We start from the raw sequence: 23,984 nt of genomic DNA on the forward strand, positions 1-23,984 counted from the left end.
CTCAAGTCGGGTCGAATTTCGAGTCCCGGGTCAGGATCTCAAGATTTGGATCAAATTAGGTCTCAAGTTTCAAGTTGGGGTTGAATCTCGGGTCTCAAATTAGAATCGGGGTCAAATCTTAAGTCTCAAGTCAAGGTTGATTCTTAGATTCAAGGTCAAATTTGAGTCTTGAATTGAGGTCGGCTCTAGAGCCTTGGGTTCCAGTTTAGCGTCGAATCTCGAGTTTTGGGTTAAAGTCAAGTCTCATGTCTCAAGTCGGGTCAAATTTTAAGTCCCGGGTTAGGATCTCAAGATTTGGGTTAAATTAGGTCTCAAGTTCCAAGTTGGGGTTGAATCTCGGGTCTCGAATTAGAATCGGTGTCAGATCTTAAGTCTCGAATCAAGGTTGAGTCTTGGATTCAAAGTCAAATTCGAGTCTCGAATATCGGGTCTCGACTCGAGGTCGAATCTAAAGTTTTGGGTCTTGATTTGGGGCCAAGTCTCGAATTTCAGGTCCATGTCAAGGTCGAGGGTATCATGTCTCAAGTTTCGGGTTAAAGTTAAGTCGAGATTGAGGTCAAGTCTCAAATTTTGAGTCAGGGTTAGATCTTGAGGTTTCAGGTCAAAGTCGAGTTTTGGGTCCAATTCGAGTCTCGGTTCCAAGTTGGGTCAAGTTTAGATGGATGGTAGGGAACAGAGGCGAATCCAGGATTTCAAGAAAACGGATGCACCATTGCTTTAGAATTTCATTTTTTTTTTTTGAAAAAACGAGTGTTATTAGTTACTAAAAAAAATTGAAGTGAATTGTGGCTGGCTGGGATTGAACTCAGGACCTTGGTGTTAAAATCTGGCTGTCAAACCAGTGAACCATCCAGCAACTTTAAGAACGGGTTCAACAAGTGTGTATTTAATATGTTCTTTAATAATTATACAAGTAATATATCGAGTTTAGTCAGAGGACCACGGGTTCGGGTGACCCAATTTTTACACATAAATTCGCCACTGGTAGGGGAGGAGTAGGGTAGGAGAAGGTGGACCATTTGAAAAAATATGGTCCAATTGGTGGGCATGACTCAACTCTTTTTTAGCCTATTTCAGTTCCAAGTAAATATTTGACGTATTTTAGTCCAACCTACTTATTAATCCAACTTGTTTAATTTCAGCAAAATCCGCTTTGACACTCCATTTTGCAACCAATGAAGCCACCTCAATTAAATGATACGGCTGGCTCCAGCTCCCTCCGCCTATTGATTTATACTAAATTAATTATGCCCATTTTTTTAAATTTTACACTGGATTGAATATCCTAAAAGGAATATTTTTGAGGGTTAAAACTCAAAAGGGCCATTTAGACATGCTAAATAAAATCATGATTTGAAATTAAAGTTTTGTTTGGATAAATAATTTAGATTTGAATCCCAAATCATTTTTTTTTTGTGTGGAGAATTTACTATATGAAATCATGATCCCAAATAATTTCATGTTCAAACGCCTCCTTAGTATAAAAAGAACATAAAAATATGCAATTTATCAATGTGGTGTCTTTCGATATCTTATCTATGAACTATGACTTACTCATTTTCGTATATCAAAACAAAACTTCAACTTTAACTTTAAAGTTGATACAAAACTTCATCATCAAAAATAATTTATCAAAAATATTTGTGAATCTGTGGCCAAACGCTATCACATTGAAAACAGTATTGAATAGCATAAGAGGACAATATGATTGAGTATAGTGAAAGAGTGTGCAGTAAGTCAGTTGTACTGTTGTTTGTTTTCTTTGAATGATAAGTCATTATCAACTTTCAGCCGTGGGAAATCTGTGAGCTGCCCCAAATTTAATTATTGTCAAAATGTTTTTACTGCGTCCTATATATTCGTATAACACGTTTAAAGAATCGCGCTCTTTTTCAATTCTTGATTTACCTGATATTAATTAAATCCTCATATGATATGATATTATTCGCACTTTATATGTCTAGTTCAGGGTATGGAGGGGGAGAATATTGAGTCCTACAATAGTGTGAGAGGGGCAATTTGATCTCTTTATATTGTTTTAAACAACAATACTTACCATATGAACTCTTAATTTTTTTGAAAGTAAGGTAGGTGAAAATTCATTTTCTTATAAGCTATATATTCAGCGTTGTAATGTTGTTTTTTCCAATATAGTTAATAGGTAACCATCTGCTATTGTCAGAATGATATCATTCAATTAATCAATTGATATTAAGTGCAAATCTTGATAAATCATCACCATATTGTACCTGGATACTTATTTTAATTTGTTTATTTTATTTTTCCTTTTTAGTTATTTTTTTAAAAAAAGCATCTTTTTTTCTATTTTTGCATCTCTTTCATTCTAACTTTTCATATAATATGTTTAATACGACAAGATAAAATGACATTTTAATATATTATTTAGTCTAAGATCACAAGATTTTTTAAAAAATATTTATTTTTTAAAATTTCATATTAATAAGTCAAAATCAAACAACTGAAGTGGGAGTAATAATTTTTTCTTTGTCCACTTTTTGACATGGAAGTAGTTTTTATCTCCAAATTATTAGAGTACCTCAAAGCGTAATCATCACAACTTCAACTCATTTTATGCAATTATGAAACCATAATACTAATTAGAAACAACCCAAAGATGTCTATGGCCTATAGACTATAGTGCTTCATATCTACTAAATATTATATATATATATATATATATGAGAAAAGACATAATGTCACCATTGAAGTTGTTTTGAATTTTCAAAAAGACATCTTAACTTTGTAACTGTCCTATACCCACTAAATAATTTTGAACATATATTATTATATCATTTTTAGATCAGCCCCAGATTTTAAGAAGCAAGTGTGTTCACACACAAATCCTTACATGACATGTGTTAATTTAATTAAAAATGTACTCCCTCCGTCCCATTTTATGTGAGGTACTTTGACTCGACATGGAATTTAAGAAAGAAAGGAAGACTTTTAAAACTTGTGATCCAAAATGAATGATAGAAATTTGTGTGACACAAAGGGAGTGATTTTTTTCATTCTAAGTTTTTTCTTTATCTTTTTTTTTCTTTATTTCTCTCTCTCTCACTTTTTGACTTATTTTAATTTTGATTTCATGTTAAATTTCACTTCATCTTTCACCCTCCACTTTCAAGTGATCCATCCCTCAATTTTCTTTCTTTTTCTTCACCTCCCACTCTCACCCCACCCCATGTCAAATTGAACCCCTCTCCCATTTTTTTCTTTTCTTTTTCTTCTTCTTCTCCGGTCAAATTCTTTATTTCAGTGATTTTTATATAAAAAATAAATTCATACTATTTTCTAGACTTTATTGAATTATTGATAACATAATTAATTATTTTTCTAAGAAAATTTAAAATTTTGAAGGTGTTATCAATTATTCCTTTTCATATAACTTTAAAATTAGAAATGATGATTTTAAAAGAATCAATGAATTCCCCGAAATTAAAAGAACTTAATTGAAATCGGATAATAAAAAAACTATATGATACTTCCTAATCATCTTAAAATCTAATGAGTTTATCAAATTGTTCGAAATGTAAGAAAATATTTAGATAAAGTTTTAAAATTAAAGAGAGTAAAACTAATAGTAGTAAAAAGAAAAAGTGAAGTTGTGGTAAAAATAGTGACATTGAAAGTGAGAAGCTTCAAAGGAGATGGCAACAAATTTTTGAAGAAGAAAGAAAGAGAAAAAATAAAATGGAAAAAAAGTTAAAATAATATGAAAAATAAGAAAATATACTTTATAATTAAATACTTGTAAAAATAAAATTATATTAGTTATTTTAGATTGTTCACTCTGTCAAAGAGAGTGCACACATTCTCTATGTCAGGTGGACAAAAAATAATGTAATAATATCAATTCAAGATTGTTTAATGGGCTAATAGGATGTATGCATATATATATATATAACGAATGTACTCCAAACAAGTTAATTAGTATCTACTAAGTACTAAAAACTTATAATTACCTAATCCCATTAAGGAAGATTCGTGATTAATTAACCTTCTCGAATTAACAAACCATTTTTGGATGTACTAACAAGTTAAACAATTGAATTTCAGAACAATTTCTATAACATTATCCAATTAAGGCAAATAATGATGATGTTTAGCTTAACCAACCAATTATTATAGAAAAGAGTGCACTTTTCCACAATCTATTTTTCTAAAAGTTTCTTGATAATTTTGTGAATTTTCTAGTAATACTCATGAGCCATATAATTAATTTAATTAATTAAGAAGAGTCTTAATTACTACTACAAGAATGTGGAGTAGTTGACCTACTAATCCTAGTTAGCTTTATACCTATATATATATATATATATACGAAATTAATTTTTCCTTTGACACATCATTATATTCTGCATGCTGCATAAATACAAAATATTTTTTTATTTCTTCTAGATATAGGTTCTTATTAACAGACATATGCTTACCTAAATTCCTTTTGTACGTTAGCTCAATATTCTTAATAATAGTCATTAATTAAATCTAATTCGTACTGGTATTCATGTACCCCAAACTTTGTCAAGCTTACACTAATTATACTCTTTTAATTTATAGTTACAAGTTACTTTGATTGTCCAAAGGTTCCATCATCCGTTTTGTTTTACCTGATTCATATTGATTTGACATTTTCCTAAAGAAGTACTTCCTTCGTTTCAAATTAATTATTATTTTAGCTTCTTCTTTTTTTATATGCCCATTAAACGAAATACATAATACACGGTAGTACTCCTATTTATTAAGTTATTCCTATTCATTAGATGTTTCTTGAGAATTGAGCATTATTAAGAAGAAATATTTTTTTAGCACTCCCTCTATTTATTTTTACTTGTTCACCTTACAGTTTGCATTTCCCTTACTATAATATTCATATTAATTGATGTATATTCTTCAGTCATGAAAAATGATGTGAGAAATAAGTAATTAATGTTGTGGGTAAAACATTTTTTATGTTTCTCTTTTGATATGCTAAAAGTGACAAGTAAAATTGAAAAATATATTTTTAATATATTGGACAAGTAAAAGTGAATGGAAAAAGTATAACGGTATAGTTGAAAACAATTACTAGCTACTTATTGTCTTGAAATCCTAAAGAGACAATTGATTTTGTACACAAAATTTTTCTAAAAAAGTATTTATTTTGAAACAGAGGAAATATCTATTGAGGATTTATTTTAATAAATAACCTGATTAATTATACTTCAAAAGTTAATTTTTTCTATAGTTTGAAATAATTACACATAGTCTCACTAACTAATAATTTCATACTAGATTTCAAGTTAAATACACCTAAATACATGTATTTTAGCTACCAAATTTACTAAAACAGGAAGAGGGTGAGTGAGAGAAGGAGGGAGGCGAGCAAGATTTTCAGAATCACACTAGATACATGTATTAGGGAGCGATAAAGGAGAGAAGCGAGCGAGAGAATTAGATACCTGCCAACTCACTTGAATACAGTGTATCTAAAATGAATTACACCTAATTTTGATCTTATATATCTGAGATACATGTATTTGGACGTGCCAAATACAAGTATCTGAAGTCCAATATTTGATAAAATTCATACTAGTATAAACTAACACGAATCTAACTAATTAACTTCTAAACTAGTGAGATTTCTTAAATTACACTTAAAATAAATTGGAAAGAATATATCTCACGCGTTGATAATTGAATTAATATTGGGGAAACTAAGCAAATGTCTCATAAAAGCAAAATAATTACAAACATATACCCATTTACATTCATACCCCCACTAAATAATTACACTATATATCATCAAACTAATTTCGCTTAACTGATACCAAATCAATATCATATCCTGTATTGGTATCATTAAGGCTGATAATTTCGCTTAACTGATACTAAATCAGTATCATATATTGTATTGGTATCATTAAGACTTATAATTTCACTTAATTGATACTAAATCAGTATATATATACTGTATTGATATCATTAAGGTTTCTTGTTTAGAAATTACTCATTAGTCAATGATATTATAAGAGTATATATATACTCTTATAGTATCATTGAATAATTGATTTTTGAAACAAGAAACTTTAATGATACCATAAAATATACATATACTCTTATAGTATCATTGATTAATGAGTAATTTCTGAACAAGAAACCTTAATGATACCACAACAATATACATATACTCTTATAGTATCATTGACTAGTGAGTAATTTCTGAACAAGAAACCTTAATGATACTAATACAACATATGATACTGATATCAGTTAAGCACAAATTATCAGTCTTAATGATACCAATACAATATATGATACTGATTTAGTATCAGTTAAGCGAAAATTATCAGCATTAATGATAACAATACGGTATATGATACTGATTTAGTATCAGTTAAGCAAAAATTATCAGCTTTAATGAATGGTGTCATGGGGTATAAGCTGTAATTATTTATAAGAGAATGAATATTTCAAAAATTACTTTAAATTTAAATATAAACTTGTAATTATTTTAAATTTCATGACTCATTCATTTATGTGGTATCATAATCAGTACCTTTGAGTGACGGGTCCATTTAATTAAAACAGTACTTACCTTGAATAATTATAGGGTCACGAAAGTTAAAACATGCGACAAAATCAGGAGTGGAAGTACAAAGTATAATTTGATTAAATTACCATTTAATTACTTCCTCAGATCTCCATTTTGAATTTCACACGTCTTTAAGAAATAATAATAAATATACATATTTTATTATAATATTTATATATTAATTAATGTAGAATCTTATATTTTGAAAAATGATTTGGGAAATAAATAATCAGTGTTATGAGTGAAATATAAAGAAAAAAAAATGTGCTTCTTTTAATATGTTAAAAGTTATAATAAAAGTAAAAATATATTATTAATATAGTAGACAGATAAAAGCAAATCAAAAAATAAATAAAAACTATATCATTTTTTTTATTTAAATAATAACTTATTCCCCAATCAAATATATCCTAAATAACAAATTATTATTTAAGTTGTAAATTGAACAAATGAAAACGACCGACACAAATACCACACATGAAACATGTCATGTAGACTAATTAAGAGAGAACCTAATTTAAAATTTTTAGATTGATTAAAAAGATTTTTTTTTGCCTAATTAATATCTATGGTAGCCATAATCACAATTCAAGCACAAAGTTTAAATAGGTTGAGTACGATCACACAAGTGTATCACCAGCTCATAGGAATGTGATGGAATGACGAATCAGATCTTTTTATTCTTAATCAACGCTTGAATTTAAATTTGAAAAATGGAGAAATTATAAAAAAATTAAAGACGTTTTATTCTCACCTTACGCAGTACATAATAATAAGGCGCTTTAATTTGGAGACATGATGCATGCCAGTTAATGCCAAATTAATTTGTGCAATCTATACCAAAATTCATCGAGGACGAGTATAATGAAATGACAGAGAATATGTACTCTAATAAAAATTAGTAACATGAAAAGAGTGTGTAAAAGTGATTGTACTAACATGAGGTGTTCATTTCACCCAAGCAGATCTACCATGCACACTAGTAAATAACAAATATAGTATACTATAAATAAAGAATTTCGCTTTAATTATTTAGTGACAATGATACAATTATTGTTATATTATATTTTACAATAATAATAAATATATCTAATATTTTATATAAACGTCATTAAAAACTTTAACGACTCTACATGCAATGGTATTAACATAATAGTCGTTAAATATTTTTGCGGCAATACAAATCTATTGCCACTAAATATTTCAAATGACAATGGATCGTTTGTTTCATAGGATAAGAATAATAGTTTCGAAATGAATTTTGGAATTAACATTATTCCATAATTAGCTTGAAGTATCAACTATATATACTCGAGATTATCTCCCGCTATTTGTACAATATGATAAAATTAATTATTATTTCATATAAAAGGTGAGATAAAATAATTTTATCTTAATTGTGCATCAAAAGAAAAAAATGATTCTCCCTCTTCAATTAAGAAGCAATTAATAATAAGGGTAATATTATTATATATTAGCCTTTGCTTTATTAAATTTAATAGCAAAAGTAAAAATAAATACAAAAGATAAATTATGTCTTAACTTTTTAAATTGAACAATTATTTTTAATATAGTGAATAATTATTATTGGAAAGTAAAACTTTAAGCTACATTAAGTAATTGATCAGATGTCAGTCAAATTTTATCCATGTGGTTAAAAATATCTACTTTAATTACCTTTTTAAATTAAGTGAAGTCCTTTTCTTTTCCTTTTAAATAAAAATGTGTCATAAAAGGTAGTTTCATAGCTAGATCTTCTCATCGTAAAAAAGTTGAATGCCATAAATATTTGTTACCATTTCATAGGACATAATTGTAGAGTTCGGAGCTTAAAGGATAAATAAAATTGATAAAAAATTTAAAATGACATATTAAATTTTGTTTTAATCAAAGGGGTAAAATCGCTGGTGGGGTAGCGATCCACCAGCAATTTTGTTTTGACGCCGTTACTTCATAAAACAATTAAAATCGCTGACCTATTAGCAATTTTGTTCAAATTTTTTTTCCATTTTTTAAAAGAACATCGCTGCCCGTGCAGCATTTTTGGAGATTTTTTTTAATAAAAAAAAAATCGCTGCTATGGAAGCGTTTTTATAAAAAATATATTTTTAAAATTAAAATTATATTGAAAATCGCTCCACGGGTAGCATTTTAGTAGAATTTTTTTGAAAAAAAATCGCTACCTTGGTGAAAGAAATTTTTATTTTCTTAAAAATAGCTGCCTTGGCAGCGATTTGGTGAAAGAATTTTTGTTTTTAAATCTTATTAAATTTTCGTTGTTCTTAAATCACTGACAAGCAGCGAAATCCCCTTCCAATTTTTTATTTTTTTTAGGGAAAAGGGCTTGATTTACCCCTCAACTTTATGATTTGGAGCTGATATACCCTCCGTTTAAAAAATGGCTCATGTATGCCCCTGCCGTTATAGAAATGGCCCATATATGCCCTTTTATTTAACAGACCAATATTAAATAAATTAAAAATTCATTTTTTTATGCTTTAATTTGAGAAAATGCCACGTGGCTCTTAAAATACCCTACCCAATAACTTTTCACCAACCCGACCCAATTGAAAACAAGAAAACCCCACCCACTTAAATAAACTTTAACCCATTTCATTCTATGGTCTCCACTCTCCACGCTCAACAAGAAAAAAAATCAAAAAGTTGTTAGGTTTTGGTGAGCTCTAAATTGGTGTCAATCAGTCTCAATATCATTCAAAATCTTATGTAAGTTTCGATTACTTTCTTCCCTTTTCTTTTAAGGACCTTTGGTGTTAGAATTATAGGGTAAATTTGTTCTTGATATTCTTTGCTTGAAGTGATATTCTTATGTGTTTTATTTTGTCCATTTAATGATGCAAGAAATGGACATTGAATTGGTTAAATTGTTTCTGCCGATAGGTGTAGACGTTGATTTGCGAAGTAATGTTAATGTTGGAACACTATTTATATGCGTTGTAGACAGCAGCCAGGAAGATGTTATCAAGGTTTTGTTAAAACACCATGCTAATTTTGATGCTCAAATAGGAGATGATAATATGTGTCCTCTACTAGTAGTTGCAGCAGCCAATTCTTTTCGTTGTGTGGTAAGGCAGGGGATACTGTCAGTGATAATTACATGCTAATACATCTTGCAGCTACAAGTGAAAATCGAGAGTCTGCTGAAGTTTTATTGGCCGTCATACCACTGATTCAGAGTGTTCGCGAACGGACTGTGGACGGAGTCATTGTGTTTATGAAATCTTAAAATTCGAGAGAAAAGTTTGAAGTTATTTTACATTCAGTTGCTTAGTTGGGTTCTTTTCTTCACTCACTGAGGCAAAAAGTTTGTAAATTTTGGAAATATAGTAGTACTTTGTAGGATCATATCTTTTCTGGGAATTTAAATGCTAGATTCCAAGGCCATATTATGCGACTAAACTTTTTCATCTCACTTGTAGTTTTGTGACTTATGTGTAATTAACTTTTGGTTCATTGTATTGATTTATGACAACTTTTAATTCACCTTATTTGGTCTTGTGTAGTGATTTTGTTAACTCTTGTATTATTTAGTAATGAAAGAGAATAAAAAGCTCGAGGTAAAATGATAGAGAATCATCAATGACTCCTTAACATTCCACGTTGAATCATCTGTGAGCTATCTACTAGTTCAAAGAAGTTCGTGAACAATGCTAATTTTAGTCGTAATTTAAACAACGCTACCAATCAAAGCACATAAATTTACTCTCTCGCACAAAATACAATCAACAATAATTACACCAGATGCAGTAGAATATAATTCTCAATTTTTATAAAATTATCTTAACACAAGTTACCAGCAAAAGAAGATTAACCTTCTGGTGGTTAAACCAACCACGAATATCTACTATATGTTAGCAACAAAAGAAATTATTTGGATTTACATCATATAATACTATCCAAAATAACCACCTAATGTCAAAAAATGATCAACCACACAACGACTTCTAAACTAGATCATCATCAGTATCCACGGGCCATTTGCCCTTCATTGCCATTTGCTTCACTTTTTTCTTCTTTACTTCAGCTTGTAACTGATCAGTCGTGACTGCTTTCTTGCCCTTCCAAGTAGTCTTCTTTGGTGAATATGGTAGATCTGAAGGGGTCGAGATTCCTCTTGCATCCCCTTTAAAAACAATCTTTCTGCTTTCTATTCCTTCAAATATTCGAGACCTCTTTTCCATCATTGTTTCTGTCTCCGAAATTACCATTGGTCGCAATGCTGGATCTTCTTCATTCCCGATCTCAGGACCATAAGCAGTCGACTGTTGTGTCTGAAATTGTTGGGGTGAAGCTTCTGTCTCATACTCTACAGTGGCACTACATGTAGAGTTTTTTCCTGCTCGACTCCTCGACTTTTGACTGCTTTCTTTCTTATTTCTTTCATGTGAACTTTCACCGTCTTCATGGTCCTTCAACCCAAAAAAATTGTTGTGATTGACAAAAACGAACACTTTTTAACTAAAAGAAAAAATTAAGAGAGATTACCTTATAACATCCCTTAGCATTGTGATTGAGATCACCACACTTGTTGCATCTCATTAGAGTTTCTTTTCTTGACTGCTTTCATGCCCCTTTTCTCAAACTTGCCTCATCAGTTTCTCTATTTCTTTTCATCTTAGGTCTGCCAACAAGTTTTACCATTTTCGGAGGTTTCATTGCTTGAGCAGGGTCGATTTTCCAGAATTGAGAACCCCTAACTGGTTGCAACTTGTGCTTGTATATTAACAAATAAGCCTCTTTTCTGTACCAGTAATGAACCTCTTCCAATGGTTCAGTTTTGTTATGCAAAAGTGCCTTGATGGCATGGTGACATGGTATTCCACCCAAGTCCTATAATCTACAAGTGCATTTCTTTAACTCCAAATTCACTGTATGTGTGTTGTGTCTCCATTTTTCACTTCATAACCATAATCTCCATTGAACTCAACTGTACAATTGGTAGCCATTAATCGATAGTCATTGTACAATTTCATAGCCGTTGGACTGATATCATTTTGCCATTTTCTGCCCATTTTTTCATTTTTCACCAGCATATTCATCACCTTCACTCTAATTTCCTCCAGTATTTTAATAATTGGTTTTTGTCTAGCTTCAAGTATCTAACTGTTAAAAGACTCAGTGAAGTTATTGTCTACCATTAGATTCTTACATTGAGTATCAAAATATTCCCTACACCATTTAATTACAGGAAAATGAAGAAGATCACTAGCTGAATCTTCATCCACCTTTCCTAACACCTTCAAAGTGTCTTTGAATTCTTCTTCATAGGTACTCCATGCACACCACCACATCAATTTTTTCTCTTCACCACTCCGCCATTTCTTGCACCAGTTAGATTCTATATGCCTCACACAGAACCTATGGTGTGCTTCTGGAACAACATTAGCTACAGCATCCAACAGGCCCTAAAAATCGAAAAGAAAAAAATGACAGTAAGAAAAAAGATAAAGAAAAGGCAATAAGAAAAAAAAATTAAAGCTACCTTTTGCATATCAGACATAAATGTCACAATTTCACCATTTTTCAGCTCCAACGAAATCCTCAACAATTGAATAAACCATGTCCATGTTTTTGTGTTTTCCTTTTCCACCACCGCCCAAGCTATTGGGTAAAAATGATTCATTGAGTTTTGCCCAACAGCTACAATAGTTGCCCCTTGGATTTTCCTTTGAGAAATGTTCCATCTAAACCAATTATAGGTCTCAAACTTTTCCATCCATCCTTCAAAGCCTTGAAGCAAATGTACATTCTCAAAAACCTTCTTATGCCTTGTTCAAGTGCATCTTTAGAGATATTAATTACCATATCAGATCCTGGATTTGATTGTCTAAGTTCTTGACCATAAGCTTCAAGCCTATTGTAGTCATCTTTGAAACTGCCTTCCAACTTATCAAGAGCCATTGTTTTGACTCTTTTTAGTTTGGATCTTGAGACATTCAACTTGAATTTTTTTTCAAGAATTCCTCTCATGTCTTTGATAGGGTATTTTGGATTGTTTTGAACTTCATCCTTAAAATAAACCGTCAAGGTATGATAAGTTGCCAATGGATTAACAAAAGAATCACCACATGTATGCTTAGGCTTCAATGTTTTAACCTTAAATGTTGCTGATTTTCCATCCTTAGATATGAGAAGAGTAAAGGGACAACCATCATAACACTCATACCTAATTCTTTTTGTATCACTTTTTTTTGTTTTCAACTTCTTTTTGTTAGCCATAGCATAAAAGCTAACAACCTGTCTAGCTTCTTGAATAGTCTTAAAGGTCATACCCATTTCTAATTCCTTAAACTTTTCAAGTCCATCACTCACAACTCTCTCTTTTTCATGTTCATAACGTTGAAGCACTTCAGCATTATATTCAACAATTTCACAGTTGTTGCCCATTTCATAGAGTTTCATCCTCCACATCACTATAATCACAATCAGTAGCAGCTTCAACATCCACAGAATATGATTCAGTATGATATATCATATTTGTGGCAGAAACTCTCAATTCATGAGCATCTACAACATAAAAATTTATTACCTTGAAATCTTTTGAAAATAAGTATTGAAGAGTCTTAATTCCATCATTATCTTCAATTACATAATAAGTACCAGATGGACCAGTGACCAACAATTGTTGAACTTCCTTAAATCCAAATTTGGAAGTAAAAGCTTCATACAAATCATCATAACAAACTAAACAAGTATTATAATACCAGGTGTGCTAAAATTTTATATTGTATCCCAGCTTTGGGGAAATTACCCAATTACCCCCATAGTTGAAAACAATATTCACTTCTTCAATCATCCTTCAAAATGACACCTACAACAAGAAAATAAATTAGACATAGGGACCACCTTAGCATTTAACACCAACCAACTGAAAAATGAATTTTAAAATACTAAAGAGACAATAACTATTTGGGGACCAACGAATATTCCATCTTTGCACACAAAGAGATAAACTCATGTATTAAAGTAAGAAAATAAACCTTCCATGAACAGAATGTCAAGGAAATAAAGCACATAGGTAAACTCAGTTACACTTTTCTCACATTTTATCCTATATTTTTAACACCAAAGATCCTTAAAAGTAAAGAGAAGAAAGTAATCGAAACTTACCTAAGGTTTTGAACAATATTGAGACTGATTGACGCTAGTTTAGAGCTCACTGAAACCCTAACAAGTTTTTGATTTTTTTTCAAGTTGAGCGTGGAGAGTGGTGACCATAGAATGAAATGGGCTAGGTTTATTTAAGTGGGTGGGGTTTTCTTGTTTCCAATTGGGTCGGGTTGGTGAAAAGTTTTTGGATGGGGTATTTTAAGAGCCACGTGGCATTTTCTCAAATTAAAACATAAAAAAATGAATTTTTAATTTATTAAATATTGGTCTGTTAAATAAAAGGGCATATATGAGCCATTTCTATAACAACAGGGGCATATATGAGCCATTTTTTAAACGGAGGGTATATCAGCTCCAAATCATAAAGTTGAGGGGGTAAATCAAACCCTTTTCCCTTTTGTTTATAATTGTTCAAACATTCACATGTTTCTGACAAGCACCGATTTAAGAAAAAAAATTCACTAAAATAGCTGCCAAGGCAGGCAGCCATGTTTAATTTTTTTTTTTATACTAAAATCGCTACCTGTGGAGTGATTTTCAATAAAATTTTAATTTTAAAAATATTTTTATATAAAAACGCTGTCATAGCAGCGATTTTATTTTTTTAAAAAAATTTCCCCAAAAACGCTGCACGGGCAGCGATGTTCTTTTAAAAAATGGAAAAAAAATTTGGACAAAATCGCTAGTAGGTCAGTGATTTTGATTGTTTAACAGAGTAACGGCGTCAAAACAAAATCACTACCCCACTATCGATTTTGCCCCTTTGGTTAAAAAAAAATTGATGTGTCGTTTTGAAATTTTTGTCAATTTTTTTTGTCCTTTAGGCTCCGGACTCCGGACATTGCTTCGCAAAAATGCACTTTATGTTTGATACATGCACTTGACCTATCTCATGATCATCACAAACTTTTTCACGTTTAAGTTTTATACACTAACATAATTAATCGATGTAGTACATATCTATAAAATAACATTTAACTCTTTATAGAAACTATGACTTGATAACCTGAAGAGTAATAATAGAGAAATAACATGATATATAGAGTAAAAATTGTTGTCGGCGTCATCCTAACTTAAATCCAACAATATCTAAAGCAAGCACACTTCAAAAGAATTCAACAACCAACTTTTAACATCAATGTACTCATGATGGTTCTCTAGAATTTGTAAACTTTCAAAACCCTACTTATATACATATTTCCAAAAAAAGATTACCTTTTTGTGTAGTGTTAAGGAGCTGTTTGGCACTTTGGAAATGCACTTTCTAAAAGGTGTTTTCATCCACCTTCTCAACCAATAATTTCCAAACTCTTATGAAACAACACACACACGCACTATATATCAACATGTTTAGGAAAATAATGTAAATGTGTTTTTTTTGTAACAATTTATTAGTGATTCAACCAGACATATCATTTCAGTCTGAAAAATAATGGTGCACCTTATATTATAATCATATATTACTATATACGACTTCAAAAAGGTGTCCACTTAATTAGTGGATGATTGGAACATATGTCAAAAACTATTTGAATTTGAAAAGAAAAAACTTTTAGAGTGCAATAAATACTTTTTTAATTTTTTTTCCTTTTTTATGGTCAATTCATGACACCTAAATTATGTTGTGCTTATATTGCCTCGTTAAATTATTTTGTCGTTATAACCTCTAGGACCAAATTTTGGGGATAGGTGCTTTATGTGTTAAAAGCAAGTTATCCGATAATTCTAAAGGACATATAAAATAGATCAAAACTCTTTAAAAAGATTATATCTATATAATATTGGATGACATTGTTTGATTAACCAAAAGACATAATACAACGTCATTTTAAAACATTACAATCATGAAATAGCTAGCAATTCTTGATTTTAATCCGCAATCTTAGATTAAGAAGTCTAAAACCTCATAGCACATTTACTTTTTTCATGTATTTGAGTTGCAATTAATTTTATTAATTAATATGATCTAGCAAGTAGTCGTAATTTGCTCATTAGCTTATTTTATATATCTATAAAACCAAATCAATACGATTGATTTATGTACGCCCCACTAGATGGCCACAAGTGTCGTCTCCTTAAAAGAAGCTGGAGCTCAATTGGTTGAAGTATGTATGTAATTATCAGCAATAACTCACACCTTTCAATTTTTTGGAAAGAGTACATCAATTATTTTCAGAAAATTTAATGAGAGATGTAATTATACATGTTCACTATTAATTTAAAGTGGTCCACTATGCCCTTCTAAATAGTATAGCAACAAAAAAGTCCCCTTTTTTGGTCATAAAATTGATTATAGCAAATGTGTTGAATGAGGCAATAATTGGTGTTTACATACTTCAAAATTGAAACTGACATTTAGATGAATATTTATAAATCATTTATTGAATTGAATTTGGTGTAGGAACAAAGGCCTTGGCTTAGCATCCTTTGCCTATTAACTTGTGTCATTTATCTGTATGCTATAGCTGGCATGCCCTCCCCAACTTGTAGGAGAGTCCTTATTATTAGTTATGAGTTTACGTGAATTTTATAAATTTTGTTTTATCTGTATTATATTTCACTATAATAACTTTTTTAAAAAAAAAAAAATCATTCACTATAATAACTTAGTGATTTTTGGAGTAGATTTTTCATGCTATGTTATACAGTCAAACCACTTTATAACAATGTCGTTTAATAAGATATATTTTGATTGATAATATAACATAACATGAAACTTTTTGGAGGTATAGTAATATATTGTTTTAAAGGATTATTGTTATAGAGAGGTCTTAACGATATTATAAGTTTTCTATAACAATATTTCATTCAAATGGCTAAAGTATATTCGAGCAAAGAACATTGCTATAAATACTTTTGACTATATAAGTATTTACTTATAAACATGATCATTAACTTGACATCGTCATAACTCATAAGAAAGTATTTACTTGTAACCTGGTCATTATTGTATGTAGAAATAACTTGAGATCGTCGTGAGAAAATATTTACTTGTAAACCCAATCATTATCACACCTGTAGTATTAACTTAAGATCATTATAAAATCCGTAAACTTAAAATCCTGAATCCGTCTTAACCCACCCCTAATCCCTCTCTCTTTTTTGTTGGTTTTCATTAGCATTATTTTTCTTTTTACATATTTTAAGATCTAAAAAGTACTAATAAGAGAATGGCAAGTAAAGTAGGGCTTTGAGCAATTTAATGCTTTCTCAGTTCCATTTTAAGTAATAGTACTTGACTGAACAAGAAGCTAAAAATACCTAGTTAACTTATAGTATGATATTAACAATTGTGAAAAAAAAAGTTAAAATAGATTTGACAAACCAATTGAAGAAAATATTACTTCAATATCTCATAAGCTCAGAAGTCCAACTGAACAATAATATGTATGATTATTGAAATACATTTAACATAAACAATAAAACAGAACTAAAGGAAGCCTAACTCCTTTATATACTCATCCCTAAAGCTAAAAAGACCAGTGGTCTTTGCTGCAAAAAATAACTGGGATATGATCAAACATACAAGCATTTTACAGACTTACTGTTGGTTACAGGCCACACGATGCACGTTAGGCTCATCATCGTCTGAGTCATATGCTTCTTGATGTCTTCGCTGCTCCTTGCGCCTCATTTCTTCCTCGATGTTGACGTCGTGCATAATAGTTTCCTCACACTCATCTAACTTTGTTTCTGATGAGCTTTTCCCTGGTCTTGATGGTAGAATAGTCTCTATTCTACGGCATGTGTCAGGGGAAAGAACCCTTGATTCTGGGAATACCACATCAAAATGGATATAAAGCCGTCCCTTGATGAAAGGCTTGCCAAAATTGGGCATGCCTTCATCATTTATTGCCTTGTACTGATCTGCAAAAGACAATCGAATAAGTATATATACCTGCTGCAAAACCATAAACCTCGCACACCGCCCCCTTGGGATTAAAACCCTTTTCGTCACACCACTTACTTAGACCAATATGGCTTGTCACCACTTACTTTGACGTACTTCTCAACGATATTTCAAGCTTGAATTAAGGCTTTGAAGGCCGTCTCTTCTCACTGACAAGATGGCACACAAAGGAAGCACATGCTTACCAGGCTTTATAACTTCTCCAGGGTTCGATTTGATTAAAAGTTGCCTCCCATCAAGATGAGTTAGGACAAACTGAAAGCCACAAAGAGCTTCAGTCAAAGTAAGTGTATGTTCCATATAAAGATCATCAAACTTCCGCTTGAACTTTGGATGCTCCTTCTGTTGTAGAACAAAAACAATGTCTCCAGTGATGATATCGGGCTGCAGAACAACAGTAAGACTGAAGTGTGAACAGACAAGTCATCAGCCAAAGTGAAACGGGCAATGCATAGAATGGAATGGGGAAGCAAACAGCTCGATATATTATTTTAGGAGGTGTTATATAGTCGATTCAAATACCGTACTAATTCCAGGGTTCAAGACTCATATATGTTGAGGCACATTTAACATGTATTTAATATGTAAAAGGAATTGCAAGAGAAAACCAACCAACTACACTTACAGCTTGATCTGCTTCCCCTTCGAAAGTTATCTTCTGGTTATGTTCCATTCCTTTCTCAACATTCACTTCCAGCACCTTCTTTTCTTGTGTAACTTTGTTTCCTTTGCACTGTGGGCACCTGTCCCTGTCACTGATAACCTCTCCTGCATCAACACGGTAAATTTCAAGGATTTACCAACTCCTTGTTTTACATTTTTTCCCTTTCTCTGTGGATCGGGAAAGAAGGGACGCCACTAACTTTTTCATGTTTGCATTGGTCACACAACACGGAATATTTTCATTAACTACCTGAGCCTCGGCATTCAGGACAAACATGTTGCATCTGTTGGATCATTCCTGGAGCGATCTGCCTTGTTGTAACACGCATTCCAGTGCCTTGACATCCATAGCATGCCCCAGATGCTCCACTCTTTGAACCTTTCCTGATAACCAGTGGACCAGTTCCTCAGTTCAACTTACACAGAATTTTTAGAGAAAGACTAAATGCATTTAATTTATTTCCAACAATTTTCTCATGCCTGTTTAATCGTTCCAATACTAAACAAAGATTTTGTTATTTTCACAATATGTCAATAATGAAACACATTTTTTTCTATTTCGAAAGGGTTATGTTACAATTCTCTGTTAATCGAGAAAAATGCACACCCACATAACTACCTGCCCCACACAGCCTAAGATATGAGGAGCACTACATCAAATTAGAAAGATGTATTCCCTAATAGATGATAGGTATACAACAAATATCGGAACTGATATAGAGGCCATATGAATCAAATAAAAATTAAAAATGAACGCAAATAAAGGAGCACCCATTGACACTAGCAGCATGGAGACACACAACTTTTCTTTCATAAGTGTCAACCTTACAAAGAATAGATTCAATTTTTAATTTTTTGGATAAAAGTAATGACCAAATAAAATTGCATGCACCTCGACTAATCCACAGGATACCTGCTGTTGCACCCCTTTTCAAAACCGGTTTAAGTTGAAGTGCACGGTTTTGCACCTCCCACCAGTACAGACTACAGGTCGCTGACAAATTTATCATCAAGGCTTAGGTAGAGGCGAAGAAATGACCTAGTAATTTTCGTCTCTATTAACATTTTAACACTGGTTTCCAAGCCTTTCCAACATCATTAACCACTAGATCACACAATAATGTGTCAAACTTAAGCTATTTGACCCATTGAAGATTACAAAAGCATCCAAATTAATTCAAGGTGCTAAAGGAAAAATTTACTAACTTTGTGTTCCTAGATCTGTTACCATAATGATTAGAAGATGTAAATGGACATAAAGATGTCACATCGAAGTTTAAATCGTATAAATAATTATTGTAGACTACTTCGACATTTTTAATATTGATTTGGTCATTCCAGGAAGGAGGTATTATTCTTGCAAAGGACTAAAATAGAAAGCAAAGGAAAGGAAAGGAAATAGTCTAGCAGTAGATCCAAAAACTAGAAGGTATTCTTTAACAAATTACTATTTAGCACCACAAAAAAGAAAGTAGAAAGTTAGAAACAGTGTCACGTTGTGGAGTGAAACAAGTTCCTGAAAAGGAAAAAATATGAAGGTATCTAGGTCATTTGTTAGACACATTTGCTAGTGTCGTAGTTGGACTCATATACAAGTCATACTTGCAGCCTAACTAAATGTGGCATTTGTATTTCTAAGTAACACAAAAACAATCTGCCGCAGATTTTTATTTTTGAATGGGCAAGAAGTACAAAATTCACTTGGAAGAATGTATCAATAAAATCCTTGTTCACTAGGCATCAAAAAAACCCAGATAATTCTGTGTCATCTTGTGACCTAATATAGCTTCAACAACAATCATCAATCAAATAAGAAAAAGGAAAGGAACAATTATCACTTCATTCAAAATTCATTGGACAAAAAGAACCATAAAAGCTTTCACTCCTCCAACAAGTCTAGTTTATACAAATTTCTACATAACTATATGCACACACACTTTCTGGAATCTTGGTCCCCCAGTTCCTTCAAATATTCACACACAGGCCAAGTGAAAGAAATTCAGCATCAATGTTCAGCCTTAATGAGAACTATTCAAACTCAAAAGACAAATTTCATCATTCAACTTAATACAACTTTGAATCCTAGGTCATATAAGCAATAAATGAACATCGGGAAAAGATACGTTGAGATAATCAGAGAGAAATACCCTTTACACTTGGGACACAATATACTCCGGGAAAGAGAGAGCTTCTTTGTGGTGCCATTATACAAATCTTCTAGAGAAACCCTAAGCGTATGCACTACATCTTCACCTCTCTTCTGTCTGCTAGCTCTGAAGCGGCTGCCTCCACCTGAAACAACCAAGGCCAAATAAATATGCCGTACAACAGAATTAAATCCATAAAATGGAGTCAACCGCCATCCAGTGCGCTATTTCTATCTACCATCTGAGAGAGAGCAAATTTCTTACCACCAAAAGACCCACTAAAGAATGATTCAAATATGTCAAAGTGATTGTGAACACCGCCACCACCACCGCCACTCCCCATTCCTTCTTTCAGTGCATCTTCACCATACTGATCATAAATGTCTCTCTTCTCTGGATCACTTAGAACTTCATAAGCCTGAGCCAACTCCTTGAACTAAGAAAATAGGAAGCAAAGATAAGTACAAGACAAGAAGCAAATGCCTAGAACTTCCCCCTGCCACCTTGCTTTCTTCGATCACTTATTGGCACATCCATACGTGCATGCTGCATCATAATTAAAAGGGCGTAAAGTAAAGAAGACCTATGCATCAATGAACTGTCGTGTTCAGTTGTTCACGCATTAAGCTCGATTTTATTAGTGGCTTGAGGGGAAACTGCCTTAAAAAGCATGCAGCGCGCAAGCTGGCCCAGGCACCACTATTATCCAAAAAAGAAGAAACATGCAGAGCATCGGAATCAAAAGGTTCCATTGGTGGCATGACATATCTGGACCGGCAATATGAAGTAGGATATGCAACTTACTTTCTCGGGGTCACCACCCTTGTCGGGGTGATTTCTTATAGCAGCTTTCCTATATGCCTTTTTAAGTTCATCCTGACTGGCACTTTTTGAGACACCAAGAACCTCATAGTACTTGGAGTTGTCACTCCTCCTTGGAGCCCGTCCAAACATAATGGCTCAACTTGATGCCTGCTTCAGACACAGAACAAATAAATTCAGACAGCATTTAGTAAGTTACATACCAAAACAAGAAAAGAGTGAGAAGTTTCATATGGAACATGTATATTAAAGAGGCAATTTATGAGAACTGATTAAAAGTATAGTTTCGTGGAGAAATACTAACTGCAACAAGTTAAAGAATAAATGGAGAAACTTTATCAACTGTTGATATATATTACTGAAAATGAAAGCAAAGAACTTGCAAGGATTTTAATCACAACAGCTACAAAAAGAGTAAATTTACTTTCACGGGTAAGCTTAAGACATTATATCGATACATATAGACAGATACAGAGGAGGGAGCGAGAGAACCAAAAGGCCTAGTCTGAGAGAATTTTCATCAAGAATGTAGGCGTAAGGTGACTGAGCTTATAGCTACAGAACCTTTCTTAATGGTTTAGGGCTCCTTTCCGAAGATATTTGAAAACTTTCAACAACTTTTAACATTATAGAATCATAATCTCTTTATTTATACAATCTTCAGCACAAAAATATAAACACCTGAAGCTCGTAGCTGTATTTCGAGAAACAATTCTTATTTCAAAATTGAATAAAAGACTTCAACATACAAGACAAAGACGAGGTCAGTTTTTCTTGTCGATTAGACACCAGCAGAGTGCAACAGAATAAAGATCTCAACAATCAAGACAAACAAGGTCAGTACAAAACTCACTGACAAAAAAAATAAAACAAAGTAAATAGGCAAAGAAATTAATGCAAACTTAAAATCACCAGAACTCAAATCATCTCTTTTTCTTTTGTGATGAATTCATCAGAAATTAAATCATCTTGAAACTATTTAACCAAAGAAAAAACTCAGTACTGTATCTATAGCCCCTATAAGAGATTAATAACGACATTAAAACATGTGCCGAGAGCCATGCAAAATGCAAATCAATTTCAGCCTTGAGAAGGTGGAAAATGCACACAAGCCAGCATTGGCTCGATCTGGAAGCAACATCCATTTTTCAATCCTTATGCATCAGGACTGCAGGAGAAATATTCTAAGATCCAACCTGATTGTCAGCCCGTCAAGTTAGTTAAGTTAAAGCTCTAGCAACATTTGTGACCCGAAGGTAACCATATATTATTCAGTTATACACAGTACTAATCCAGCTGCATTACTTGAGCATATATATTTCATAGTAAATGACAAATAAAATCATTAAGCTTCATTTTTTCTTTCTTTCCCTAGATCAAGAAAATCCATGAAGACAGAGACAGTACACTAGGTGACTTGGTGGAGAGAGTTACCGGCAGCAGCAGAGCCACCTTATGCTAAGGGGTGTAATTGACACCCTTCGTCGGAAAACTACCCTGTTTAACTAGGTTACTATATGTTACTCCCCTTATTCTTCAGGTGTATCTACTTTTTCAAAATTTTGACACCCTTAGTAAAATCCTGACTCCGGCACCGGTTACCCGTACCTATGTGGGAGGTTGTAGCTACCTGATCAACCTTCAGACCAGGTAAAACACACCAAGTAATACAGAAAGCAAGGGACTTTGCAGTTGAATAAGTGAAAAAAAGAACCAAAAGCAAGATATTACACAAAAACAAGCAAACCCCAGTTCAAAACAAACAACAGCAACATCAAACTCAAACACAAATTCAAGTTTTCCTCCATTAAAAAATCAAGAAACCATACTCATCAATCAAGAAAAAGATTAAAGATTGAAACTTTACATCCTCCAATAACACAGATCATGACCAAAAAGCATCAAGAAACCCAAAATTAAAGTAAAGAAGCTATACAAAAAAGTACCTTGACAAAGAATTTCTAGAGAGAGAGAGAGAGAAAATGGGGAGTTGCTTGAGTGTCCACCTCTCTGACAAAAAGAGAACTGCTTGTCAAGAGAAGTTGTGCAAAATGAAGAATGGATTCCCAATGGGATCATGTATAGTTTTGGTTGTTAAAGCGTTTGATATTCACGTTAAAATTTCATTAAATTAAAATTGTTCCAAGATAATATTTTTATAAAAAAATATGATGCCTTTATTAAAGAAAAAACAGTATGGTTCACTGTATAATATACATTCTTTGATAGTGATAATAATCTGAAATGAATGAAAAATCATGTATTTCCAATTTTAAGGATAATATTATTAGAGAACATGTTCAGAAATAAGTTTGATGATTGCTTAAAATAAATATAGTGATAGATTGGCGGGTGAAAAAAAGTAGTATATGATTATGTATTGTTGTATTGTTGTATAAAAAATAAAATATAAAGAACAAAAATATGTGTATCAATAATATGACAATTAATTATTATTCTTTTAAAATAAGTAATTTATGCATAATAATTTTTTATTTATTTTTAAGAATCGTTATTATTAATAAAGTCAGAATTGTTATGCGATGATTTAAAATAAAGGAATTGCTATTGCCGCAATCAGTAATATAGAGCTAGTTATACGATGATTCAAATAAAGAAATAGTTACGTAGAAATTACTTGTTTCACATTCTATTGGCATAAAATAACTTTATATATTTTAATATAAATATTACTGATATCATCAATCAATACTTT

At 31.9% G+C, this 23,984-nt stretch overlaps 3 protein-coding genes and 1 pseudogene across 4 annotated transcripts in view; all 4 read right to left on the reverse strand.

The window, feature by feature from the left end:
* Positions 1 to 2,078, reverse strand: part of LOC125845271 (squamosa promoter-binding-like protein 8) — a 156,369-nt gene extending 154,291 nt beyond the window's left edge. Inside the window, exon 1 of the mRNA XM_049524750.1 lies at positions 2,066 to 2,078. The gene's annotated coding sequence lies outside the window, so the exon portion shown is untranslated. The remainder of the gene's footprint in view (positions 1 to 2,065) is intronic.
* Positions 2,079 to 10,560: 8,482 nt separating this feature from the next.
* Positions 10,561 to 11,421, reverse strand: LOC125845352 (uncharacterized; annotated as a pseudogene).
* A 178-nt stretch (positions 11,422 to 11,599) lies between these two features.
* LOC125845461 (uncharacterized) lies at positions 11,600 to 13,001 on the reverse strand. The gene is made up of 2 exons (XM_049524977.1): positions 12,099 to 13,001; positions 11,600 to 12,021 (listed from the first exon to the last, which is right to left on the reverse strand). Exons 1-2 carry the CDS (start codon positions 12,330 to 12,332, stop codon positions 11,716 to 11,718), a joined length of 540 nt encoding a protein of 179 aa, XP_049380934.1. The 5' UTR covers positions 12,333 to 13,001; the 3' UTR covers positions 11,600 to 11,715.
* Positions 13,002 to 17,054: 4,053 nt separating this feature from the next.
* LOC125845093 (dnaJ protein homolog 2-like) lies at positions 17,055 to 23,353 on the reverse strand. Of its 2 annotated transcripts, XM_049524524.1 has the most exons (9): positions 23,213 to 23,287; positions 21,950 to 22,011; positions 21,251 to 21,418; positions 20,711 to 20,882; positions 20,447 to 20,591; positions 18,550 to 18,683; positions 18,262 to 18,404; positions 17,822 to 18,020; positions 17,055 to 17,593 (listed from the first exon to the last, which is right to left on the reverse strand). In XM_049524524.1, the coding sequence occupies exons 3-9, from the start codon at positions 21,398 to 21,400 to the stop codon at positions 17,268 to 17,270; spliced, it is 1,269 nt and encodes a 422-aa protein (XP_049380481.1). In that variant the 5' UTR covers positions 21,401 to 21,418; positions 21,950 to 22,011; positions 23,213 to 23,287; the 3' UTR covers positions 17,055 to 17,267. The 2 variants fall into 2 exon arrangements, with proteins under 2 accessions (XP_049380481.1, XP_049380474.1); XM_049524517.1 differs by lacking the exon at positions 21,950 to 22,011 and having other exon boundaries at positions 23,215 to 23,353.
* Between the last annotated feature and the right edge of the window lie 631 nt (positions 23,354 to 23,984).

Source organism: Solanum stenotomum, chromosome 1, assembly GCF_019186545.1.
Source record: "Solanum stenotomum isolate F172 chromosome 1, ASM1918654v1, whole genome shotgun sequence".
Taxonomy (NCBI): domain Eukaryota; kingdom Viridiplantae; phylum Streptophyta; class Magnoliopsida; order Solanales; family Solanaceae; genus Solanum; species Solanum stenotomum.